The sequence below is a fragment of the Eumetopias jubatus genome, unplaced genomic scaffold (assembly GCF_037043125.1).
Source record: "Eumetopias jubatus isolate StellerSeaLion01/CBP00866 unplaced genomic scaffold, mEumJub1_p1.0 scaffold_2, whole genome shotgun sequence".
Taxonomy (NCBI): Eukaryota; Metazoa; Chordata; class Mammalia; order Carnivora; family Otariidae; genus Eumetopias; species Eumetopias jubatus.
This window is the reverse complement of record NW_028274808.1, coordinates 116,562,707-116,587,813: the sequence shown is the minus strand read 5'-3', so window position 1 is coordinate 116,587,813 and position 25,107 is coordinate 116,562,707. Positions and strand designations below refer to the sequence as shown.

General features: G+C 36.5%; 1 protein-coding gene across 1 annotated transcript in view; it reads left to right on the top strand.

The window, feature by feature from the left end:
• The window catches only part of TET2 (tet methylcytosine dioxygenase 2), a 136,458-nt gene that overhangs the window by 72,348 nt on the left and 39,003 nt on the right, over positions 1 to 25,107 (top strand). Inside the window, exons 3-6 of the mRNA XM_028121251.2 lie at positions 11,636 to 15,099; positions 16,797 to 16,887; positions 18,293 to 18,386; positions 19,011 to 19,219. Of these exons, the coding sequence (XP_027977052.1) occupies positions 11,682 to 15,099; positions 16,797 to 16,887; positions 18,293 to 18,386; positions 19,011 to 19,219 (3,812 nt within the window). The 5' untranslated portion in view covers positions 11,636 to 11,681. The remainder of the gene's footprint in view (positions 1 to 11,635; positions 15,100 to 16,796; positions 16,888 to 18,292; positions 18,387 to 19,010; positions 19,220 to 25,107) is intronic.

Here is a 25,107-nt window from a genome sequence, read left to right as displayed (position 1 = left end):
ATGAGACTTACTCTGACTATGCCGTTCGATACTGCAACCTGCAAACCCCTCCCTAGTACTCTTGATCCCTCATTATTTACTTTTCCCTTAGTACTATACCATATCATTTATTCCTTATTATGTTTATTGTTTCTCTCCCCACTAGAATATCAGGTCCAATAAGGCAAGGGTGTTTGTCTCTTTTGTTCAGGGTGTACTGCTGTTGACTACAATAGTGCCTAGCACATAGGATGTGTTCAATAAGTATTTGTTAAAAAGAATGATGAATACATTGACAGGTTATTTGTATGACTCTACCACTGTCATTGTGTAAAAACATTGAATGATCATGAACTGTCAGAATTTATATAAAGTTCTTATATGTTACTAGAAACTGTTTTATTGGATTTATGTAACCATTTTATTGGAAAAGTCATACCTCAAGGTATAAAAATGAAAGCATTTCCCCTATAATTGCCCCTGAGATATATTATGATAGTCTCCTCCCAACCTACTCTCCCTATGGTGTCTTCTTGACTAGATTCTGTGATTTTTATAGATCTTTTGGTTATTAGAACAATTTTATTCCAGTCTTTGAAACTCAGTCCCATTCATCATAAAACTCCCAAGTCAAGCCTGATTCAGTACTCTTCTTCCCCAGCACAGGCTTGACCTCAGGTTCCAACACTTGCAGTTGAGAGTAGGGGAGTCTCACTCAGAATATCTCCCCCTGCTACCTACTTTAAGTTCCAGCCACTAAAAGGTTGAGCAGGGCTGGGAAGGATGAAAAAAAGCTTAAGGCACCAGGGCTCCTTATTGACCTGAATAAGACTGCAGGACTTTTTGGTCCTGCTATTTTGGTAGCTGACGTTGACTGGCCATGGGATGCCCTCTGTGAGGCAAGCATTCACGTACTCGCTCTCTCTTGACACATATGAGTTCTTCAGAGGGGCTTGCAGGGGCTCTTACTGCACAGCTCCCTCCTTTTCATCTCTTCTGTCGCCTCACCCACTTCTGCTTTGCCTACAGAGTCTACCCTACAGCCTTTCTTCTACTGGGTCGGCTTGCCCACTGGACAGATTCTACATAAGGTATCAGTGAGGTCAAGCCCAAACAACTGTAGTTTCTGTAGTGTATATATTTTTAATTGAAAGTGTCAAGCTTTGGATAGTGTAGCCTAGTAAGTATACTCTAAAAATAATGTTTGTGACAAATTACATTTTGAATTCTGTTTGGGGACTTTTCCCTCAGCACATATTAATTTCGTGAGAGTTAGAGAGCAGGAGGAATATGCCCAAATTTGAGAAACAATCCCACAATTAACAGATATTTGGATAATTGGGAACTGACAAGATGATGCCCATTTTACCCATTGGGAACCAGGTTGGCTGGAGTTGCAAACTGTAAGCAGATACGTTTCTAAACTGTCAGTTGTCTCCCCATCTTAAATGCAGACTTCTGTCTGTAAGGCTCTTCTGTAATCTTCAGTGACATTCCTCCTGAGTCTCCTCCCTCAAATAATCTATACGTTATTAAATTTTGTCTCCACTGTTATTTTAAGATAAGGAACAAATTTTAAAACTTCAAACATTGGAATTAAATAGTCTCTACTGAGGATTATGAAAAACTTGACAAGGTCTCCCCTCTGAGTATGCAGCCCACTGCAGGAGCAATGCACATGCTTGTCATGTGTATACGGCTACTTCTTAGTGCACTTCCAGAAAGGCAGGAACTTTCTCTGAGATTTTGATATGCTTGTGTGTTCACAGGTCCTTTTCAAAAGATGTAAAATGTATCTTCACAGACTCCTTAATATTAAGATTGAAAGTTCTTAAAGATTGAAAAATGTAAAAGTCAGTTTTACCATGAAAATACTAATTCACCTCATATTTTTTCTATACTTAATGCATATAGGAACCATTATATTCCAGTCTTAACATATAGCTTAGGTACATTAATTTTGCTGTTGAAAATATATATTTTTGGATTGACTATTTGCCTTTAAATTTTTGTTTTAATATGGAGTTAACATTAAACTAATAAAGAATGGCTTTTAATTTCATTGATAATGCCCTATAAAAAACACTTTGCTTACTACCTGAGTGGGACTTAACAACCATACTAATATTATCTGTTAAGAAAGAAAGTCAAACTAAATGGAATTTCATAGGTGCAGAAGATAGGGGTTGAAACCAACATTATGGTTAGGATTTTAGAGCCCTATGCATACAGATACTTTAATAGGCAATACTGAGGCCCATTGTCCTGCTCGTATCCTGAAATAAATGTATAATTGACACAATTATGTCCCATTTTGGTAGAAAGATTCTAAAATAGATCTGGAGATTAGTACCATCTATGCAAGTAGAGTCAAATATATCGTCTTTACTCAGCATTTTCTATGTCAAGAACGAATTAATTTTTTAACACCAGAATTACCTATAGGGTTTGCAAAGCCTGCCAGTGGAGGTGTTGGAAACATATTCAATCATCTCCTAAGGCTGATGCTGAAACATGGACTTTAGATACAGTCCCTACAAGTACTGCTCTTAAGAATTTACCTCCAATAATTTGCTTATATCAGTAAATAGGACTCATCTGATGATGGCAGAATATTTTATGTACTCTTAATATTAGTACATGAAGTCAAAGGTTTTTTATAGAAAAAACTTTACTGCCTTATAGTATGGCAACTACGCAGATCTATAAATTGACTCTTTTGTCTCCTTGAAGAAAAAACTGACATGAGATTTAAATATGTTTTTTCTCTTAGAACAGTAAAAGACACACCACCAACAAAATCAATAAACCAAAATATAAAAGCAGAAACAAAAAGCCCTCTTCACAAATTTTGAGCACCATCTACAGCTTTATGTGGTGAGAGATACAGCTACCATTCTTGAGTGATTCAAATAGAGTCAAATGGTGTTGAGCTAAATTACAACCCTAAATGCATATTGGTGAAATGAGATGCTGATCCATTTGCACACTAATGTGCTATTTTTAAGTCATGCATCATAGCATCTTCAAAGAGGCCTGTCATAATTATGATGGATTAGACTGCAGAGTCAGTCCTAGATGCAGTAATTGTTTCACAGATGCTGCCGATGTGACTTGAATTCATAATAAATTATGTCAGAGAGGCCAGAGAAGGAGCCAAATCAAATACCAAAGGAAAACTGCTGTGGCTAAACCTGTTTTGGTTTTAGGAAACTGGTCAAAAGACCAGTATTTTCAGCTGAGTAAATTTGTACCTCTGACATAGAGGATGAAGGTTGACATACTTGGCGTTTTCACTTAAAGTTCTCAATCTCAAAAAAAAAAGTTCTCAACCTCTGTCTCATTATCTTTCTTTCCCTCCCTCTCCCCCTCCCTCCCTCCCCTCTCTCTTTCTTTCTTTCTCTCTCTCTCTCTCACTTACTCATTCACTCGCTCACTCTTGTAGCTTCTGAAAAATTATTCAGGAGCATTAGCTGCAATCATAGGGTGACCATAACATATTTTTGCCTGTTCCTATATATATATTACATTACCTGGTTATAATTTGACCTTTAAATGTCCAACAAAATTGGTGATATTTATGACTGATAGAACTGTTCTTTTACATTCCTTAGAAGGGCATACTGTATGGGAAATATTGGACTATTAAAGGGATAAACATAAATAATATGACTAATAGGATCTAAATTACGACATTTTAAGTTGTGGTTTAATTGACATCTGTCATTTAAGTAAATAATTGCTAAATCTGTCTCTTTAGTCTTTTAAAAGAAATGCCAGGAGCACCTGATGGCGCAATTGGTTAAGCATACAAGTCTTGGTTTTGGCTCAGGATGTGATCTCAGGGTTGTGAGATCAAGCCTTGTGTCAGACTACATGCTTGGCGTAAATCTCCCTTTCCCTCTGCACCTCCTGCTCATGCTCTCTCTCTCTCCCCCTCAAAAATAAATAAATAAATCTTTATTTTTAAAAATGCCAAAGCCGGTTTTAGAATTTGAGTGTTATATTTTGTGCATTAACATTTAAGTCATATTGTTGCCTTTTTTAGGTATGAAGAAACCTCATACTGTACCACATAATCAAAAACCATGTGTGTGTGCATGTGTGTACAATTTAAATAATGAGCTACTTACTGCATTTTGATTAGCAAAGATAACTATTAAAGCAGATAAGTGTATGCCGTGTCTTTTCCTAGGTTAAGGGTTCAGTAGTTAGAAAAGTTTCCGTAAGTCATTTGTTGAATGACTTTTTTTTTTTTTAAATATACTCTACTGGGACACCTGGGTGGCTCAGTCGGTTGGGTGTCTGCCTTTGGCTCAGGTCATGATCCTGGAGTCCCAGGATAGAGTCCCACATCGGGTTCTTTACTCAGCGGGGAGTCTCCTTCTCCCTCTGACCATCCCCCCTCTGGTGCTTTCTCTCTCTTACTCTCTGTCTCTCAAATAAATAAATGAAATCTTTAAAAAATTAAAAAATTAAAAATGTACTCTACCAAGGTTTTTACATAGTCTCCTCTATACTTGATGACTACTGATATATTCTACTTAAGACACTAGTCCTTCTGCCTCAGTGATGTTGATAGACATGTTTGATGAACATTCATTATCCTTTTAAAACTAACTTTGACTTAGTGGGATAAGTATTTGTTTCTTACTGTGGCAAGAGGGAATGAAGTTAAATTTCATGAGAGATTTCGGTTGATGGTATGCAGACCTTGACAGCTAGGAGTATATTTCCCCTCTCCTATAGTCCTGTGGCTCTTGAACAGTCACACTGCCTTACCACAGTCGAGGGCAGTACATGATCTGTACATCTTTGTGTTTGTGCTACTCCATAGCACTTGCACTGAGCGGGGATTCAACTAATGCTTGACTGAATGCACAAATGAACTAGAGAGTGTTGGGCTCTAATTCTCTCCATAACATTACCAGGGAAATTGTCCTCAAATACTTTAGAGAAAAAATCATCAGCAACCCAGCATCAGTTGAAAAGGTAATCTAGAGAGGTAGCAAAGAAGGGATCAGAATAACTGTGGGAACTTCAAATTCCATGTACTAAATGTTTCCATTTTCTTTTTTATTCTGTTCCAATTCAAAGACTTGATACTTCGAAATACATGTAAAATGCCCTTAATTGTGCAAATAGTTACAGCCCTACAGACGTGTAACCAGAATACTTTATTTTTTCATCCTAATCCTATAAAGAGTCAAATGTTGGCAAAGTGAATTTATTAATAAAATAAAACCTACTCTCTGAATTATGTGTTTTTCTTGATATTACGGAGCCACCAGTCTAGCCCTTGGGGGAGATTATTTTGATGCCTAACCTCAAGCAAATTGCTCAGTTTTTTACATCTGTAAAGTGAGAGAATGGAACTAGATCCTTTCCTATACTCTGAAATGTTTTATACATTGTTAGGACCGTCATCATCACATATTATCACTCATTTTGGATATGTCACTGTAAAATTTCTTAGCCTTCCAAAAGTTTAAAATGCAATTCACTGATTCTAGGAACAAGAGTTTTGTTGTCCAGTATGACTCTGGATTGAAGACTATCAAAATAATATGGCATGTACTTGATCTTAGGGAACTTTCATTCCATTTTTTAAAAAAAGAAAAAGTAAGTAATATGATTTGTTAATATTTTGGTAGCTCTAACAGTAGTGTGTTAGAACCAGCTTGTAACAGTTTGTGAGAGCAGATTGTAAAATTTTCAGGAATTTTGTAAGCTGAAGGTTGATAGCTTGAAATCAGCCATGACCCATAAGAGCATTTCTTCAGGTATATGTTAAAAGTTCACTATTCGTTTTTAAATTGTAACTAATTACTGTAACATGAAGTACTGGCACCATGAAAAAGATTCCTGGGTAAGCCTACCCAGTCAGCCTCACCAGGTTTACCAGAAGCTCTTCTGCCTATACTCTTGCATTTAAACTTCATAACACTTTTAGGGAAAAAAATGCCTTAACTTTGATTGGACAGTATCCTCTTAGGTGAGTCACTATCCCTAGTGAAAAATTGAGACTTCTAAAAAAAAAATTATCTCTCCTGGTTTTTATAGATACAATTTTATTTGGCATAAATTACCATACACAAACCTCCAAGAGCTAGCATTACTTTAAAAAACATTTGAATATTCGGTTGCCCAAGGGAATAGTATCCTGATTGGTACTGTACATTATAGTAATTAAATAAAGGATATTTAATCTCAATCTCAAAACACTCAGCTATGAGAATTCAAAGTATTTCTGATATCAGTTACTTATAAGAGCAGATATGAATGAATAAAAACGATTTCTATTCCTGGTCTCTAAAAAGCAAAAGGAATGTCACACAAAAATCTCTATAGCAAAAATTTACATTCAGTTTAATTTCAGAAAAAGTTTTTTTTTCCCTAAACTTGTAAAAACCTATTAACTCTAGTTTCACTGATCAGCATATAGATATCTACAAAAAATTATCTTGGATTTTTTCTTTTATATATAAATTATTGACTTTTGTAAGCTTGGAAAAACTTTGTAAATGATGCTGTAAAGATTATAGTGTCAATGCTTTTTTAAATATTTCTACAATGAGCAAGAGGAACAGGTCTCATTTCTTTCTTTCATTTATTAAAATAAATAATGCTTGCCTGTGTCAGTATAAAATCACCAGTGTGATTTTGATTGTGAATGAATAATGTGCTGTACAACTAGATTACTGGATCATGTAATATTCTGGGGTATGTACACAAAAAGTGTGGTTTAGGATATATTGAACTTGAATAAAGTATTTTTTCTTCCTCTACAATGGCACTTTATTGGTTTGAATTTTCTGAATCAGATTCATAAACCAGTTACAATTAAGCCTCAAAAAAAATTATCCTTGTCCTAAAATAAAAAGATAATACATAATTTTCTTGCTCTCCTTAAAAATGTTAACCCTTTAGCTTTTCACATCCAGTGGTTATACTCAGTTAAGAAATTGCTGTCACAGACAGAATAGTTCTGTTAATAGTTTAAATTAGTATTTAAAGATGGTTATTGTGTTTAAAGTTCCATATTGAAATAAATTTCATTTTAAGTCACCTTCATTTGTTCTTAGCTATTCTCATAAAAGATTTGCAAACTCCATCTATGGTAATTGTGCCCTTGACACTTTAAAGAATGTCCAAATTATGTGGAACGGATCATAATAGAGAATAATGTGTTAAATGCTTACAGTATTTTATATCTAGAAAATTAAGTAGAATAATATATATTGTATATGGAGCCTGCAAGTTTTATAAAATATATAACATAACATAAATGTACATGTGTGTGTATATGTAAATACTTTTTGATTGGTATGAGTGTGAAATGATTTTACAGTTGCCAAAAGAAAGCATTTTTTGTTATAGTATTTGGAAAGCTGATTGACCTGGTCTCTAAAGAATTTATCTAGGCTTATTTCTGTGCTCCTTAATTTTTGAAAAGTGGTAGTGGCCCTGATTTTGCAGAAACCCCTTACATTTAAGACTACAAATCAATTTTCATTCATGATTCCAGAACCTAAAGTTTTTTTATTATTATTAAGGATTATTGATGATCAAGAGTATTAGTCTAGCTCAGAGTTGTCCAATAGAAATACAATATAAGCCATATATGAAATTTAAAATTTTCCAGTACTTACACTAAAACAAGTAAAAACGTAGGAACAAATGAAATTACTTTAATGATATATTTTATTTAAAATATCCAAAATAGGGCACCTGGGTAGCTCAGTCGTTAAGCGTCTGCCTTCGGCTCAGGTCATGATCCCGGGGTCCTGGGATCGAGTCCCACGTCGGGCTCCCTGCTCAGCGGGAAGCCTGCTTCTCCCTCTCCTGTTCCCCCTGCTTGTGTTTCTGCTCTCGCTGTCTCTCTCTCTGTCAAATAAATAAATAAAATCTTAAAAAAAAGAACTACTTTATAAAAAAATAAAAATAAAAAAAATATCCAAAATAGTATTATTTCAACATGTAATAAATATTTTTAAAAATCAAATTATTTTGTATTTTTTTGTCCACACTAAATTCTTTGAAATCCAGTGTGTATTTACACTTATGGCACATCTTCATTTGTGCTCAACACATTTAAAGGGCCCCATAGCCATATGCACATCTAACCCATTTCTTAACATTTGTAGGAAGTTGGTCTAGCAGAAATAAACACTATGCTCTGTTTTCTTTGCACAGTAGGAGTTTGACTTGGCAGTTTAAGTTTTATTTACTAATTAAGTAATATACATGCCTAAAAGTTACAAAAACAATAATAAAAAGCAGTTTCCTTCCCAGTGCTATTCTCTGGACTCTCCATTCTTTTTTCTGGATGCAAAATGTTATTACAATTTTGTTGTATGTTCTCCCAGAGCTGATTTTATATTTATTTTTGTAAATGTACAGGTTGTAACATTTTTTAAAAGATTTTATTTATTGGTTTATTTGAGAGAGAGAGAGAGAGAGAGACAGCAGGAGCTGGGGGGGGTGCAGAGGGAGAGAGAGGGAGAAGCAGACTCCCCATTGAGCATGGAGCTCCACGCGGGGCGCAACAACTGCAGGGCTTGATCCTGAGACCCTGAGACCATGACCTGAGCCAAAGTCAGACGCTTAACCAACTGAGCCACCCAGGCGCCCCCAGGTTATAGCATTCTTATACATACCATTCTGCAGCTTGCTGTATTTCATTTAATTACTTGGAAATACTTCCACCTGAAAATGTAGGTTGTTTCCCACCATTTACTATTGCAAAAGATTGTTCACACATTACTTAACATATATATGAGCATATTTGTTAGATAACTTCTTAAAACTGAACAGTCAAAGAAAGTTTCTGTGAAACTCTGAAGATTATTGTTAAATTGTCCTCCATGGTATTTGTACTCGTTTTCATTCCCATGAACCACACAGGGGAGTGTTATTCCCCATGTGCTTGCCAATATCTTGTATTATCAAACCTTTTGATCTTTGCAAATTTGAGGAAAAAAAAGCTGTATCTTGCTGAGGTTTTAATTTACATTTCTTTTTATGAGTGATACTAGACATCTTTTTAAACATTTAAGGGCCATTTGCATTTCATTTTCAGTGAACCCATGTCCTTTGCTCATTTTTCTATTCAATGATTGGTTTTTCCTTTGTCAATTTGTAAGAGTTCTGTATATTAAGAAAAGTTTTATGTGATTTTTTAACTTCACTTATGGGTTTATTTTTGCATGCATAAATTTTACTGAACTTTCTCGTTTTTTATGGCTTCTAAATTTTTTGTCATAAAGACCTTACCCAGTCATTAGATTATTTTTTTAAAGTTTTCTCAGACTGTTTTAGATTTTTTTTTTTTAGAGTTTTGTTTTACATATTAAGTGTTAAATCCATCTAAAATTCATTTTGGTGTAAGATGTTGGGGGTAAATCCAACTTGATCATTTTTTTCAGAAGCTGTCCAGTTATTCCAATATCATATTGATTTGCAGTGCCATCAGGATGCCACATTTCTATGTGTGTTAGGATCGATTTCTGGACATTCTGTTCTGTTTCATTTGTCTTATTAACACTCTTTTATTTACTAATTTGCAAGTACAAGCTGTGTTAAGTATAGTAGCCTTTGTTCTTTTTTAGTATCTTTTAATTTGGTTACTGCCCTGCCCAGACCCCTTTACAATTCTTTTTCAGGTTATTCCTGGCTATCCAGTTTGTTTATTTTTCCACATGAACTTTAGAGTCAGGTTCTTTAATTCCTCACAACAATCTGCTAGTATTTTTATTGAGAATAAATTAAATTAATAAATTCATTTGACAACTACCCAAGAACATATTATACCTTTCTACTTGTTTTGCTTTTATGTATCTGTCAATACAGTCTTAAAGATTTATTTAAATAGGACTTCCACATTTCTTTTTAAATTTATTCCTAATGTTTTAAGAATATTTTTTCCTGTTACAGTATTTTATTCCACTAAAGCTTCTGACTGGTTGTTGCTGTTATATATCAAAGCTATTGATTTTCTTATTCAACTACTTTTCTCATAAACTGTAACAGTTTTTCAGTTGATTCTCTTGGTTGACCAGTATACGATCTTATTATCTGTAAATGATAATTTTAGTGTTGCTTTCCAGTGTTTATATCTTATTTCTTCCTCTTTTGCACTTAATAAGCAATGGCTATAGTTTTTTGTAGCACAAAAGGAAAATAGTCTAGATTTTTTACTTACCTCCTTAAAATAAATGTGATGAGAAAAACTGTAGGAAAATAAAGCATGACTGTACTATGAATGGGGCAGCATTCACTTTATATGATGGATTATTTATGTTTTTTAGTGCCCATTCCTCCATGCACTCCAATCATTTGGACTTTGAAATCTCCATCAGTATTGGTCTCAGAAATATTTGAATTAATGAGTGAATGAAGAAATGATTGTAAGATGAGCAAATTTATATCAGTTTCGTGAAACTGATTGGATGCTCACTCTATACTAAGCACAAAAACAGAGTAGAGTAATCTTAAGTTCACAGTCCAGTGAGTAAACAAAATAAAATCAAGTATGATATGTTCAGCAGCAAGCCATATACAAGATATGGAAATAACATAGAAAAGGGAGTGATTTATTCTCTTAGAAAATCAAAGAAGGAATCGTAAAGGAAGTGATATCTGAGACTATTTCAGAGGAACGCATAGGAGTCACTGGGCAAATCAAGGTACTCAGAAGACATTCTAGGCCGACAAAACAACAGCATGGAGGTCTGAAACCATTTACCATGTTTGGGTATTTATAAGCTGTTGTTATAGTTCAAGTATAAGCTGTGAGAGGAAGTAGGAGGAGAGAAAAACAGAAATCTGCCTATGAAAAACCATTTGTGTCAGGCAGGGATTCTCAGTAGAAGTGGGCAGCCAGCGCCTGTGGAGGAAGACATAGAATAGAAGTGACATTTTATAAACGACACTTCTCACCCCATTCCATTTCCTGGAATATTAACACTAAAGGGAGCATGCCTTGTCTTTCAGGCGTGTGGGTGAGAAAGTTTGAAAACTACTAATACAGGCAATATGGAGCCAGAAAAGCATGTTAAGGAGGCTGTGACATCAGATTTGCATTAAGAACATTTCCTTTGGTAACAATTTGAAGGAACCTTGAAGAACTAGGGAGAGGACAGGGTGGGCAGGGGAAGAAACCCTCTAAAAAGCTACTGCAACAAATAATGAAGCAAGATAATGTATGTCTGGCTACCAAGTATCAGTGGGATAATTCAAGGAACATATAGGAAATGGAATTGATAGACCTTAGCAAGTGATTGGATGTATAAGGTACTAGAGAAGAAAGAAAGGATTGGCAATCTTTCTCTATTGTTCTTAGCATTTTGACAAAAAGAGTTATTTGGGAAGGAAGTTGATTCTATTTACTAATGCACTATGAACTTCCCACATTAGCTGGTGCTTTTGATCATATTTGTTCTCTATGACCATAAATATTTGAGAGTTGCTGAGAAGACAAGAGTAATCAGTTCCCGAGTAGCTATCGGTTGTCAGTCTGAAACATGCAAATGAGTATCGCAGTTTGCTATGTCTAGGAATTTCAGTATCATTAATGCCATGATTATGCTCCCAGATTTATTATTAGTGCTAATATGTATAAATGCACTTCAATTTCTGTTTCCCTGCTCTTTAGAATTCATTCAGAGGGCAGCCTTGTGGATGGCCCCGAAGCAAGCCTGATGGAACAGGATAGAACCAACCATGTTGAGGGCAACAGACTAAGTCCATTCCTGACACCATCTCCTTCTCCCATCTGCCAGACAGAACCTCTGGCTCTAAAGCTCCAGAATGGAAGCCCATTAACTGAGAGACCTTATCCAGAAGTAAATGGAGACACCAAGTGGCAGTCTTTCAAAAGTTATTATGGAATACCCCATATGAAGAGAAGCCAGAATAGTCGCGTGAGTCCGGACTTTATACAAGAAGGCAGAGGGTATTCCAGGTGCTTGCAAAATGGAGGAATAAAGCGCACAGTTAGTGAACCTTCTCTCTCTGGGCTTCATCAGAACAAGAAATTGAGACAAGACCAAAAGGCTAATGGAGAAAGAAATAACTTCGGGGAAAGCCAAGAAAGAAATCCAGGCAAAGGCAGCAGTCAACTGAATGTCTCCGATTTGAGTGATAAGAGAGAATCCGTGAGCTCTGTAGCCCAAGAAAATGCAGTTAAAGATTTCATCAGTTTTTCAACACATAACTGCAGTAGGTCTGAAAAACCAGAGCTTCGGATTCTGAATGAGCAGGAAGAGAAAAATGCTAACTACCATGACAAGAACATTGTATTACTTCTTAAAAACAAGGCAGTGCTAATGCCTAATGGTGCTACAGTTTCTGCCTCTTCCATGGAAAACACACATGGTGAACTCCTGGAAAAAACACTGTCTCAATATTATCCAGATTGTGTTTCCGTTGCGGTGCAGAAAACCACATCTCACATACATGCCATTAACAGTCAGGCTACTAACGAGTTGTCCTGTGAGCTCACTCACCCATCGCATACCTCAGGGCAGACCAATGTCCCACCGACCTCGAACTCTGAGCTGCCTCCAGAGCCAGTTGCAGTGGTGACCGAGGCCCGTGATGCTGACAAAGCCAGTAAGACAGCTGCAGTGATAGGGACCTGTCCCTTTCAGAAACCAGAAAAACAAAAATCAGTTTTTGACATATGCCTGTCGCGTGCTGAAAACAGTCCTATACAAGGAACCACAAAGCTGGTATCTGGTGAAGAATTCTGTTCAGGTTCCAGCAGCAATGTGCAGGCTCCCAGTGGCAGCTCTGAACGGTATTTAAAGCAAAATGAAACAAATGGTGCTCACTTCAAGCAAAGCTCAGTGTTCACTAAGGATTCCTTTTCTGCCCCTACCACATCACCACCATCACAATTGCTTCTTTCTCCCCCTCCTCCTCTTCCACAGGTTTCTCAGCTTCCTTCAGAAAGAAAGAGTACTCTGAACGATGGAGTTTTGGAAGAACACCATCACTACCCCAACCAAAGTAACCCAACTCTTTTAAGGGAAGTGAAAATAGAGGGTCAACCTGAGGCACAGCCATCCCCGAGTCCTAATCCATCTACACATGCATCCAGCCATTCTCTGATGCTTCCAGAAAGGCCTCAGAGTAATTGTGTTAACAAGAATGACATGCAGACTCCAGGGATGATGACGGTTCCAGCATGTTCTGAGAAAGCGAGACAAATAGCAGAACACCTCAAGCATAACCCACCAATTCTTGGTAGCAGTGGGGCTCCACAGGACCCCTGCCAGCAGTTGATGGGACACGAAGAGCAAGATATGCCGAAGGGTCGAGACAAGGAACAAACACGAGGTCTTGTGCTCCCGGCACAGCACTATCTGAAACCGGGGTGGATTGAATTGAAGCCCCCTCACTTTCGTCAAGCAGAATCGCACCCAAAGTGTCATGAGGCATCACTGCGGTCAGTTCTTCAGTATCAGTCCAACCCCGCCAATCAAATGACCTCCAAACAATACACTGGAAATTCCAGCTTGCCTGGGGGGCTCCCAGGGCAGGCTTACATCCAGAAAATAATGCAGCCAGAGCAGAGGCCACAAAGGTACCAAGGTGAGATGAATCCAGGGCAGTCTCAAGGTACAGTGGACCAGCAGCTCCATTTCCAAAAACCCTCACTCCAGGTGCACTTCTCCAAGACAGACCCTTCATCCAAAGCTCACGTGCAGTCATTGTGCACCCACAGGTTTTATTTTGAACAAAGACCAGATTCCCAAAGTGAGAAACTCATACCCCCAACGTTAAAACAGCACTTGAATCAACAGGCTTCAGAGACTGAGCCATTCTCAAACTCACACCTTTTACAACACAAGCCTCATAAACCGGCAGCACAAACACAAACACAACCATCCCAGAACTCACTTATGTCTCAAAACCAGCAGCAGCAGCAGCAAAAATTACAAATGAAGACTAAAGAACAAATGCCCCAGACTTTCTCTCATCCCCAAGGCAACAATGATCAGCAAAGGGAAGGATCATTCTTTAGCCAGATTAAAGTGGAAGAATGTTTCCGTGGTGAAAATCAGTATTTGAAATCAAGTGAGTTCCAGACTCATACTACTCAAATGGGATTGGAGCAAGTACAGAATATGAATAGTAGAAATTACCCCTATGGTCAGATCTTGAAATCAAATGAAAGCAAACTACAGATTTCTTGTTCAAACAGTACACACCTAGTTCCAGAAAATAAAGAACAGACTATAAATTCTGAACTCTTTGCAGGAAACAAGACCCAAAACTTGCATCACAGGCAATATTTTCCAAATAATGTGACTCCAAAGCAAGATGTTCTTCATAGGTGCTTTCAAGAACAAGAGCAGAAGCCTCAACAAGCTTCAGTTCTACAGGGATACAGAAGTAGAAACCAAGATATGTCTGGCCAGCAAGCAGCACAGCTCCCTCAGCAAAGGTACCTGATGCAAAACCAAGCAAATGCTTTCCCTGTGTCTGACCAGGGAGGAAGTCACATTCAGACGCCTCCCCAGAAGGACATTCAAAAGCATGCTGCTCTAAGGTGGCATCTCTTGCAAAAGCAAGAACAGCAGCAGATACAACATCCCCAAACTGAGTCTTGTCATAGTCAGACGCACAGGCCAATTAAGGTTGAACCTGGATCCAAGCCCCATACCTGTATGCGCCCCATGTCGGCACAGCCAGAAAACAAAACATGGAAAAAGATAACTAAGCAAGAGATTCCACCCCCGAGTTGTGATAATGTGCAGCAAAGGAGCATCCTTGAGACCATGGAGCAACATCTGAAGCAGTTTCAGGTCAAATCATTATTTGACCATAAGGCTCTAACTCTCAAATCACAGAAGCAAGTAAAAGTTGAAATGTCAGGGCCAGTCACAGTTTTAACTAGACAGACCACTGCTGCAGAACTTGATAGCCACACCCAAGCTTTAGAGCAGCAAGCAACTCCTTCTTCAGAAAAGACACCAACCAAAAGAACAGCTGGTTCTGTTCTCAATAATTTTTTAGAGTCACCTTCCAAATTACTAGATACTCCTATAAAAAATTTATTGGATACACCTGTCAAGACTCAGTATGATTTCCCATCATGCAGATGTGTAGGTAAGTGCTAGAAATGTACTGAGACACATGGTGTTTATCCAGAATTAGCAAATTCATCTTCAGATATGGGATTTTCTTTCTTTTTTAAAAAAAAATCTTGAGTCTGGCAGCAATTTGTAAGGGCTCATAAAAAACCTGAAGCTTACATTTTTTGTCTTTAAATTACAGATGCTTGTGCTGTGCAAGAGAGAACTTCACTTACATTCAGTTTTTCCAAAAAAAATTAAAACAATGTGCATGCTCATTTCTTCCTCTAATCAAACCCTTTAAAATGTAAAGGTATCTGTTTTAGATTAATCAGTCTGTTTAACTCTTTGTATATCATCTCCTGAAGAGACGTCTAGGCATCTCTAAAAACATCTATTAAAATGAGAAAAGTAACTGCTATATGCAACTTAATGTGGGAGCTTTTTAATATGTATCAGTTCAAGGTTGAACATATTAGTGGTTTTGGAACATTAATTTCTAGATGGGGGAAATTATCTTCAGTCTTGGTGAGTTGGGGGAAATCATAATGCTGAAGTTCTGAATACTCATGACATTGCGCTTCAGTTATACACTTGAAATATTGTATGATTTATATTTATTTTGATTCTGTTTTCTCTTTAAAGTGTCATCTTTTTAATAGAAAATATGCTCTTTTCTTTTCTTTTCTTTTTTCAAACCAACACGTTTTTGTTAAAATTCAAGATACGTGATAGGTCTGTTGGAATAGGGAAACATTTTGCTGATAGGTGCATATGTGTGTGTGTATCTATATATATATAACATATAAAATATATACGAAGACTTCATTATAGTCTCTCAGCTTGGATACAGTAGAAGACATTTGAAAAAAACAAATGTTAAACTGATATGGCCAGTGGTCCACCCACCTCATGTTCTTCCTCTTACAACGGGACACCCCACAGTTTATAGAAGAATGGAGGGAGGGTCCATACTGCCCCTTTGTGCGGTTACTGTTAGGTTGCCCCAGGGGTGCCGTACCACACATGTCATAGATAACGTTAGGTAAGTTCTAATTATCTGCAGTCTTTTCTCCCATCATCTTACCTCTCCTCCCCCTTTCCATCTTCGATAGTCTACAAGAACCTCTTCCTTTTACCTGACCCTCTCTCCAGAATTTTCTCTTATCATAAATTATTCTAAAGTACACACAAATACGGGTCTGGAATCAGTATTCTTATTTTCAAAACACAGCAATTAAATGTTGAGGGGAAACGAGGAGAAAAAGATACCTTGACAATAAAAACTGAGCAATATCCTGGGGGTGAGATAAGACAGGAAATTTTTAATCTTTTAACATCCAAGTAGTAGGCAGGCTTCTAGTTAGCTATAAAAAAATTTTTTTCAGTTCAAAAAACTGGATTGTAGTCGGTATTACATATAATATATTCTAATTCCCTCACTGTTTTGTTTAGTTCCACTTATTTTGTTTAAAATAAATAATTTCTTATACCGTATCTGAAATGTAATTTAATATATTTTTATCCGACAGCCAGCATGTACATATACTTAATTATTTGGCACATTTTCTAATAGATTAGTCCATCAGTTTATTCATTTTAAAGAAAAAAAAATGTTTAAAGTCACATTTAGGGCCCTTAATGTACAGTTGGGGGATAAGCTTTGTGGATGTAGCCTTTATATTTAGTATAATTGAGGTCTAAAATAATAATCTTCTATTATCTCAACAGAGCAAATTATTGAAAAAGATGAAGGTCCTTTTTATACCCATCTAGGAGCAGGTCCTAATGTGGCAGCTATTAGAGAAATCATGGAAGAAAGGTAATTAACGCAAAGGCACAGGGCAGATTAACGTTTATCCTTTTGTATATGTCAGAATTTTTTCAGCTTTCACATACAAAGCAGTAAACAATTGTAAATTGAGTAATTATTAGTAGGCTTAGCTATTCTAGGGTTGCCAGCACTCCACACTGTGCTATTCACCAGAGAGTCACAATATTTGACAGGACTAATAGTCTGCGAGCTGGCACAGGCTGCCCACTTTGAGATGGATGCCAGAAAACCCAGGCACGCACGAGAACCAGCCAGCCCGCCTGCCAGGCACAGGGGTGCTGGCACAGGCTGTAAAGAGAGGCCCCACTCTGGCTTTCCCACTTGATGATAAAGTATCCAAGAAGAAAGGGAGGGGAGATGTGGTATAAGAAAGGAACCACTGAGTTAAATTCACCTACAGCTGTAAATGAGTAGTTATCTCTAAGGAAGTTGTCCCTTAGTATGAGCAGAGGGTAAGTGTGAGATGCTGAATAGAAATAGAGACAGATTCTATTTATAGCTGCATTTTTTTTTTTTTTTACTGTCAATCAGGTAGGCAAGTATTTACCTGAATCTACACAGTCAGTCCTGCATATGAGTGAGACCATCAAGGCAGAGAGAGACTTTCATATAGGTATCCACAGATGTGAGCTGTTAACTATGCTAGGGGGCTTTTTCTTTAAGAGGTAGGCAGTGTTATTATTAAAATATGTTAGGAGACATTGTGGGCAGCAAGGACATTGTATCATTCTTGCCCAATTTACAAACTATCCATTTCTAAATTAGTATGTAGAAATTCACTAAATAATCCTCTAGTAGCCTGGCAGATACAGTGAATTTCCCTAAGTGCCTTTTGTTATTAGCAAGTAGTAAGTAGTGCCTTGGTCAGAAGGGAAAATATAATCTATCTCTAGAGCTATCCTATATTTTCAAAATTGCTGGATGCTAGTTATTTGCAAGCCATCTTTAAAAAATGGTAGAGATTCTTTGAGGAACAGTTCTAACTAAAATCTGTTGTGATTCCCCAAGTTTTAAAATAGCTAAATTTAGTAAAGGACAAAAATCAAATAGTATATATCTTAGAAGACTGAATTTAACAAACTTAAAAAAGTTTTGTACTTTGTGAAATTATGTCTAAAAATAAGCTTTCCCATTTATTTTCACCCAACATATAATTTCAAACTAGTTCATTACAATTATCAATATATTTTGATACCAAAGAAATACAAAGCTTAAAGTGTGTTATCCAGTTTGCTTGGCTTAGACTTATTTTTTAAAAATAAATTAAACCATTCATTTCTCAGGGTGTGGTCATAGAATAAAATTATGCTCAAATGTTCAATATTTTGGTTGCCTCGGTTTCATTTGTTAATTTTATGTGTGTGTGTGTGTGTTTCTGTGGATTTCTTTTAAGGTTTGGACAGAAGGGTAAAGCTATTAGGATTGAAAGAGTCATCTATACTGGTAAAGAAGGCAAAAGTTCTCAGGGATGTCCTATTGCTAAATGGGTAAGTGACCTGACAAGGCCTTTGGTCTTAATCTTGGGCGTTTTGATTCATTAACCCTGAGAATTGGGCTACCAGATCAAAGAGTAGAGTCATTTATGCCAGTTGAAATGAACATTGCTTATATTTATTTTGTGTTAGCTCTTAAGAAAAAGGCAGATTAGTTTTTAAAGCACGTACAAACTGTATTTAATTGAAAGACGTTAGTGGGGAGGAGGTCCATTCAAATTGATAAAAAGTGTAATTCTTCTGGAATGTGAAGTCATCCTTAATCCTTTAAATACCTTCCATTAATCTTTATAGTGTCATCTTTGAAAGCCTTGAACTTTGTGAAAAAGACCTGCAGTTCTTCCATAAAGCTCTAGCTTTAATGCAGGGGTCATTACCCCTCCCTGTACTGGTACAGTCTGCTAAACATTGAGCAGTTTTGCATCTCTCCCAGTTCTGACCCCATTTTACAGATGGGTAGCAAAAGGCAAGTTGCAGGTGCTGGCCAATGTTGCCGTAATTGTGACCCAGACATGAAAAAATATGCATACATAAATCAGTGCCCTCCTCTGCCACAAGTGACCCTTGTTTTGTTTTGGTGGGGGTGGGGGTGTTGGGGTGGAATGGGGACCCGCACAGGTGGTTCGCAGAAGCTGCAGTGAGGAGAAGCTACTGTGCTTGGTGCGGGAGCGAGCTGGCCACACATGTGAGGCTGCAGTGATTGTGATTCTCATCCTGGTGTGGGAAGGAATCCCATTGTCCCTGGCTGACAAACTCTACTCGGAGCTCACTGAAACGCTGAGGAAATACGGCACTCTCACCAATCGCCGGTGTGCCCTGAATGAAGAGTAAGTGAAGCCTCCCCTCTCTCTCCACTGACCGCAAAACCTGATCTTGGGTCTGACCCAAGGGAGTCGAACCTGCATTTTTACATTTATAAAATGGAGACCAAAATGCCTGTTTCAGTCATGCAGAAGGAAGTTGGATTTGCTAACGTGGGTAATTTGAGGTGATTTCCTTAACCATTTCGTACCTTCAGACAGTGCAGACATTTAGTTAGGAGCAGCTTGCTGAAAGTCTGAATGTCTGTACCCCATGAACTCGATCGTGCCATAAACTTGAAAATATTTGTGTGTCCACTTGCTGCAAGTGACAATTCTTGTGTGCCTGGCCACCACACTAGTAAGTATTGACACCATTATTATGTTGCAGTATCTGAAACAGATACATAATGCTAATGTAGCAAACATCAAAATATCAGGCTTATAGAATTTCTGTAGAAACAAACTGATTCATTCGTCAGTTCAATCCCATTTATTATTTCCACAATAGTAATAAAGATTGCTTTCATTTTTACTACTACTATATAAGCAAGAAATTAGTGGCTATGGACTTGCATTATTTTTGAGGAATATAAACATTTGGAATAGGAGAGCAGGGGCATGCTGTTAAATATATTTAGTGCATCCAAGTGCTAGTATGTGTGTGTTTGTTGACCTCATCCAGTTTAGGAAGTTTAATCTTCACTTGGAGAAAGCTTCATTACGATTGTTCCTCTGCTATGCCATTCCTGTATAACATTAGAATACAGGAGAATTTATAGTGCTACACTGAAATCCTACAGGAGTTATTTTACTCACAATTGGTCCTAAAATAATTTTAATTTTGCACTTCTTCCTTTAGTCTCCTTTCCTCTGCATTCACCAAACTACAGTATAGTTTACTGAATATATGGAAATACTGTGCTGCTCGTTGCAACAGCCCATTGCTACCATAATTTGTTCCTTTGCTATTAATCTGACTGATACTGCTTTACTAACTTCATGTTGACATGGGTTTTCTCTGGGTCATGGGGCGGGGGTGTGCAAATCAACTATAATGTGTCTAGGAAAGTTACTTTTCATATAGGAAAGTGTGACGTGGCCTCCTGTTGTAGTTATGATCCAAAACTGTAATGGTGTGTACCTCAATGCCATAAATCCACTTTTATAAATGATGTGCTGGAAGATAGAATGTTGATTCATAACACATGACTCAAACTCACGATGGACTGTTCTAGGTATAAAATACTATTCAGTGTACTCTAATTTCCATTGTTCCCTCTTTAAAAGATGTATTTAAATGACTTTAATCGGAAAGAAAATGAGGGGCACCCGGGTGACTCAGTCGTTAAGTGTCTGCCTTTGGCTCAGGTCATGATCCCAGGGTCCTGGGATCGAGCCCCGCATCGGGCTCTCTGCTCAGCAGGAAGCCTGCTTCTCCCACTCCCCCTGTTTGTGTTCCCTCTCTTGCTGTGTCTCTCTCTGTCAAATAAATAAAATCTTAAAAAAAAAAAAAAGAAAATGAAAGTTAAGGCACCTTGAGATGATGTCAGTGATAGCATTTTTCTCAGGAATTAAGTATCTGCCTTGTTTGTTTTTTTGTTTTTGTCTTTGTTTTTTTTAAAGCAGACTTCCTCTTAGACTTGGTGGCTTGAACTTCTAAACTACCGAAGAACTTCTTGTGAAAATAACAGTTGTTTTATTTAAATTTCTTGAAGTTTCATGCAAACTATATTTCACATTCTTCGTGATTGATTTAATTTTCAGTTATTCTATATCTCTGGTATTTTTCCCCTGTAGGCTTTTCTATAATTTCTATAAATGCTATTGCCTGAAATGGAATCTGACATATAGAAAGAAATTCTGTGTTAAGAACTTTTCCTGAATTGTGTTATTTGCATTTAAAATCCATGAGCAATGGTTGGGCCAGGGTCTAAGAAAAATTATAGTTTAACTGGTCTAAACAGGACATGAGTACAAAACCGTTAGAAGATGTGCTTCAAATATTAAGACATTTTAAAGGCCAGTCTGCATACTTTTGCTTCTTTTGGTCTGGAATTTCAAAAGGTAGAGGTAATTATTTAGATGAATTTTAGATTTGGGTTATACATATTTAAAACAATTCTCCAAAAACAAAACAAAACAACATACACAATTAAAATAGACATTTACCAGTGGCAATAGAGACTTCATTCAGATGTAGTTTTTGAAATTTCTAATACCTCATAAAATAAATTTTATGTCTGGCAGAAGTTAAAATTATGACTTTGCCAAAAACAGAGGATAATCTCAAATTGGGGCTGCTGACTCAGTTTAATATTCTAAGCTGTATGAACCTCATCTCTGAGTTCTTACAAATCCCAATGCCTACATGCACCATAACCACCCACTGTGAGTCCAGAAAAGAACTCAGAGTCTTTCAGTGGGAAAGTCAAAAACAGATTTTCATGTTTCCTTTGAGCCTAAACAGCTGTTTCTTCTTTAAAGATTTCCCTTTGAGATTTCCATTTTATGACTAAGCCTAACCAATATTTTTTTGGCAAGTAAGAGTTGTGGGAGTGTATCTGTCATGATAAGAAGTCAAAGCCAGAAACGTGTTCTGCCATGCTGGGTGATGTTAAATTTTTTAAGTTAACATTATATTATAAAAATTTTCAAACATGCATAAATGGAGGAGTGCAGGGTAATGAATCCCCATGGATCCATTATGTAGCTTCAGTAGTTATCAACATTTTATCAATACTGTTTCACATGTTTCCCCGACACTTCCTACCCCCACCGCCACCCCCCACCAGTGTTTTAAAGCGAAACACAGATAACCATCTCACGCATATACATTTCAGTGTGTAACTCTAACAGATAAGGACTTTTTTTTTTTTTTTTACAAAACCTAGTTACAGTGTCATGTCAATGATTCTTTAATATCATTTCATGTTCAGACCACATTCAGATTCCCTAATTGGATCCTGTTTCAAAATAATAATAATAAAAAGTAAAAAGATACGGAAAACGTGAAAGCCCATACCTTGTATTTGATTGAAACTTTTGAGTGGTCCCAGTTCATGCCTGTTGTCTAGCATAATAATTAATAGAACTTCGTTTCAAAAAAAATAGAACTTCCTTTCACTCTCAAAAGTATCCTCATTTGGAAGATAAATCATATGATTCATAAGCCTCTTTTTGTTTATAACAGTTCCCCCTCTCTTTTTAATGCATTTATTGTCAAAACAGACTATATCATTTGCTGTATAAAATTTCCCACATTCTGGATTTGGTTGATTGCACACTCGTTTTGTTCAACTTATTCTTCTATCCCAACTGTCTTTTGTACACTGATACGAAGAGACTTAAACAAGTTATGTGTATATACATGTATGTATGTCTATATTAGCAGAAATGCTTCATAAGTGGTGATGAAATAATCTTAGTTCTTCATATCCAGCATGAGGGTTATAATGTCTACTTTATAGACATTCTTAATGTTGTTAAGAGTGTTTAGTGAGTTCAGGAGTTGTCAGCTTGATCTGTCCATCATCAAATTTCCCAGAAAACTTTCACCTAATGGTGCAGCATATTCATTGAGGATCGTTGCCTGTTTCCATTATTTTGAGTTTGCAAATTGATAATTTTCTTATTTTTGCAGTATATATTTATTTGTTAGATTCAAGACATTTTTGCTAGTGTTTCTAAAATTGCATAAGGTTGAATATGTGAACTAATTTTTAGTTTAAAGTTGTTGAGGTTTGTTTGTTTTTTTTCCTGTTAGAAGTCCAGATGGTAACTCAACGGTTGAGAATGTTTTTAAAAATCTGTTATATAGATGAATATTTTTATTACAATTGCTTTACTGATTTGTCATTTAACCATGAGCCAATTTGAGTCATGTTAAATGAGGCTGCCGTGTGCTAATTCTAATATTATTTGAAAGGGCCCTATAGAAATAAAAATGCCTTTTAGTAGCCATTTCATGTGGGAAATCATCTTGAAGTTGCTCCACCTTATTATGCAAGGATTTTTTTGAGATACAATTCACATACCATAAAATTCACCATGTTAAAGTATACAATGAGTGGTTTAGTATATTCACAAAGTTGTGCAATGTTTCTTCACTCCCAGAAGAAAACCCCATACCTATTAGACAGTCAATTCCCATTCTCCTCTCCCTTAAAATGGCAGCCACAATCAACTTTCTGTCTCCATAGATTTGCCTGTACTGGGCATTTTGTATTGGTGGAATTATACAATATTTGGCCTTTCTGCCTGGCCTCTTTCACTTAGCATAATGTTTTAAAGGTTCTCCATGTCCTAATGTTAATCAGTATTTTATTCCTTTTTGTGGCTGAGTAATATTCCATTGTGTATATATACTACATTTTCTTTATCCATTCATCAGTTAATGGACATTTGGATTGTTTCCACTTTGGGGCTCTTATGAATGCTGCTGCCGTGAACATCTGTGTACAAGTTTTTGTATGGACATATGTTTTTAGTTCTCTTGGAGTTACATTGTTAGTCATATGGTTACTCTATGTTTAGCTTTTTTGAGGAACTGCCAAACTATTTTCCAAAACAGCTGTACCAGTTTTCATTCCTACCAGCAGTATATGGAGGTTCCAATGTCTCCACATCCTCACCAAAACTAGTTATTGTCTGTCCTTTTTATTATAGCCCTCCCAGTGGGTGTGAAGTGTATCTTGTGGTTTTGATTTGCTTTTCCCTAATGACTAATGATGTTAGGCATTATTTTCTGTCCTATTGATTATTCATATATCTTCTTTGGAAAATGCCTACTTGATTCTTTGCTCATTTTTAAGTTGAGTTCATTGTTTTTTGAGTTGTAAGAGTTCTTCATATATTCCAAATACTAGAACTTTATCAGATATATGGCTTTCAGATATTTTCTCTTATTTAGTTGCCTCTTCACTTTCTTGATAATGTCCTTGAAGCACAGAATTTTTCAATTTTGATTAAATCAAATTTATGTAATTTTTAAGTGCCTGTACTTTTATCTAAGAAACCATTGTGTGATCCAAGGTCTTGAGGATTTACATCTATGTTTTCTTTCCAGAGTATTAGAGTTTTAGCTCTTACATTTAGTTCTTTGATCACTGCTAAGTTAATTTTATGATTTTAAGAGTCCAATACCATTCTTTTGCATATGGCTCAGCACCATTTGTTGAGGAGATTATTTTCTCCATTAAATGGTCTTGTCACTCTTGTTGAAAATTAATTGACAAAGATGTATGGGTTATTTTGAGACTCTTCTATTCCATTAATCTACCTAAATATCTATCCTATGATTGTAATATACAATGTTGATTACTGTAGTTTTGTAGTAAGTTCTGAAATTGGAATTCATCTCTTTTGCCCATTCTCCCTATCACCTCCCCTCTGACAACCACCACTTCTCTGTATTTATGTAAGTCCTCCAATGTTTTACAAGACTTTTGCGGCGGGGGAGGGCTACTCTGGACTCTTTTCATGTATTTGAGAATTTTAGGATCAATTTGTCAATTTCCCCATCTGGGATTTGACAGGGGTTCTGTTGAATCGGGGTGGGGGGGAGTATTGTCAGCTTAACAATATTAAGTCTTCCAATTGGTTAACAAAGGATGCCTTTACACTTACTTAGGTCTTTAATTTCTTTCAATGATGTTTTACAGTTTTCAGTATGCGAGTCCTACACACTTATGTTAAATTTCTAAGTATTTTTTCTTTTTGATGCCATTAAATGGAATTATTTTGATTTCATTATTGGATTATTCATTGTTAGCATACACTTAGACAATTGTTTCTTATGCTTTTTTTATTGAGGTATAGTTGACCTACAATGTTATGTCAGTTTCGGGTATATAACATAGTGATTTGACAATTCTATATTTTAAGCTATGCCCACCAGGAAAAACGTAGTTACC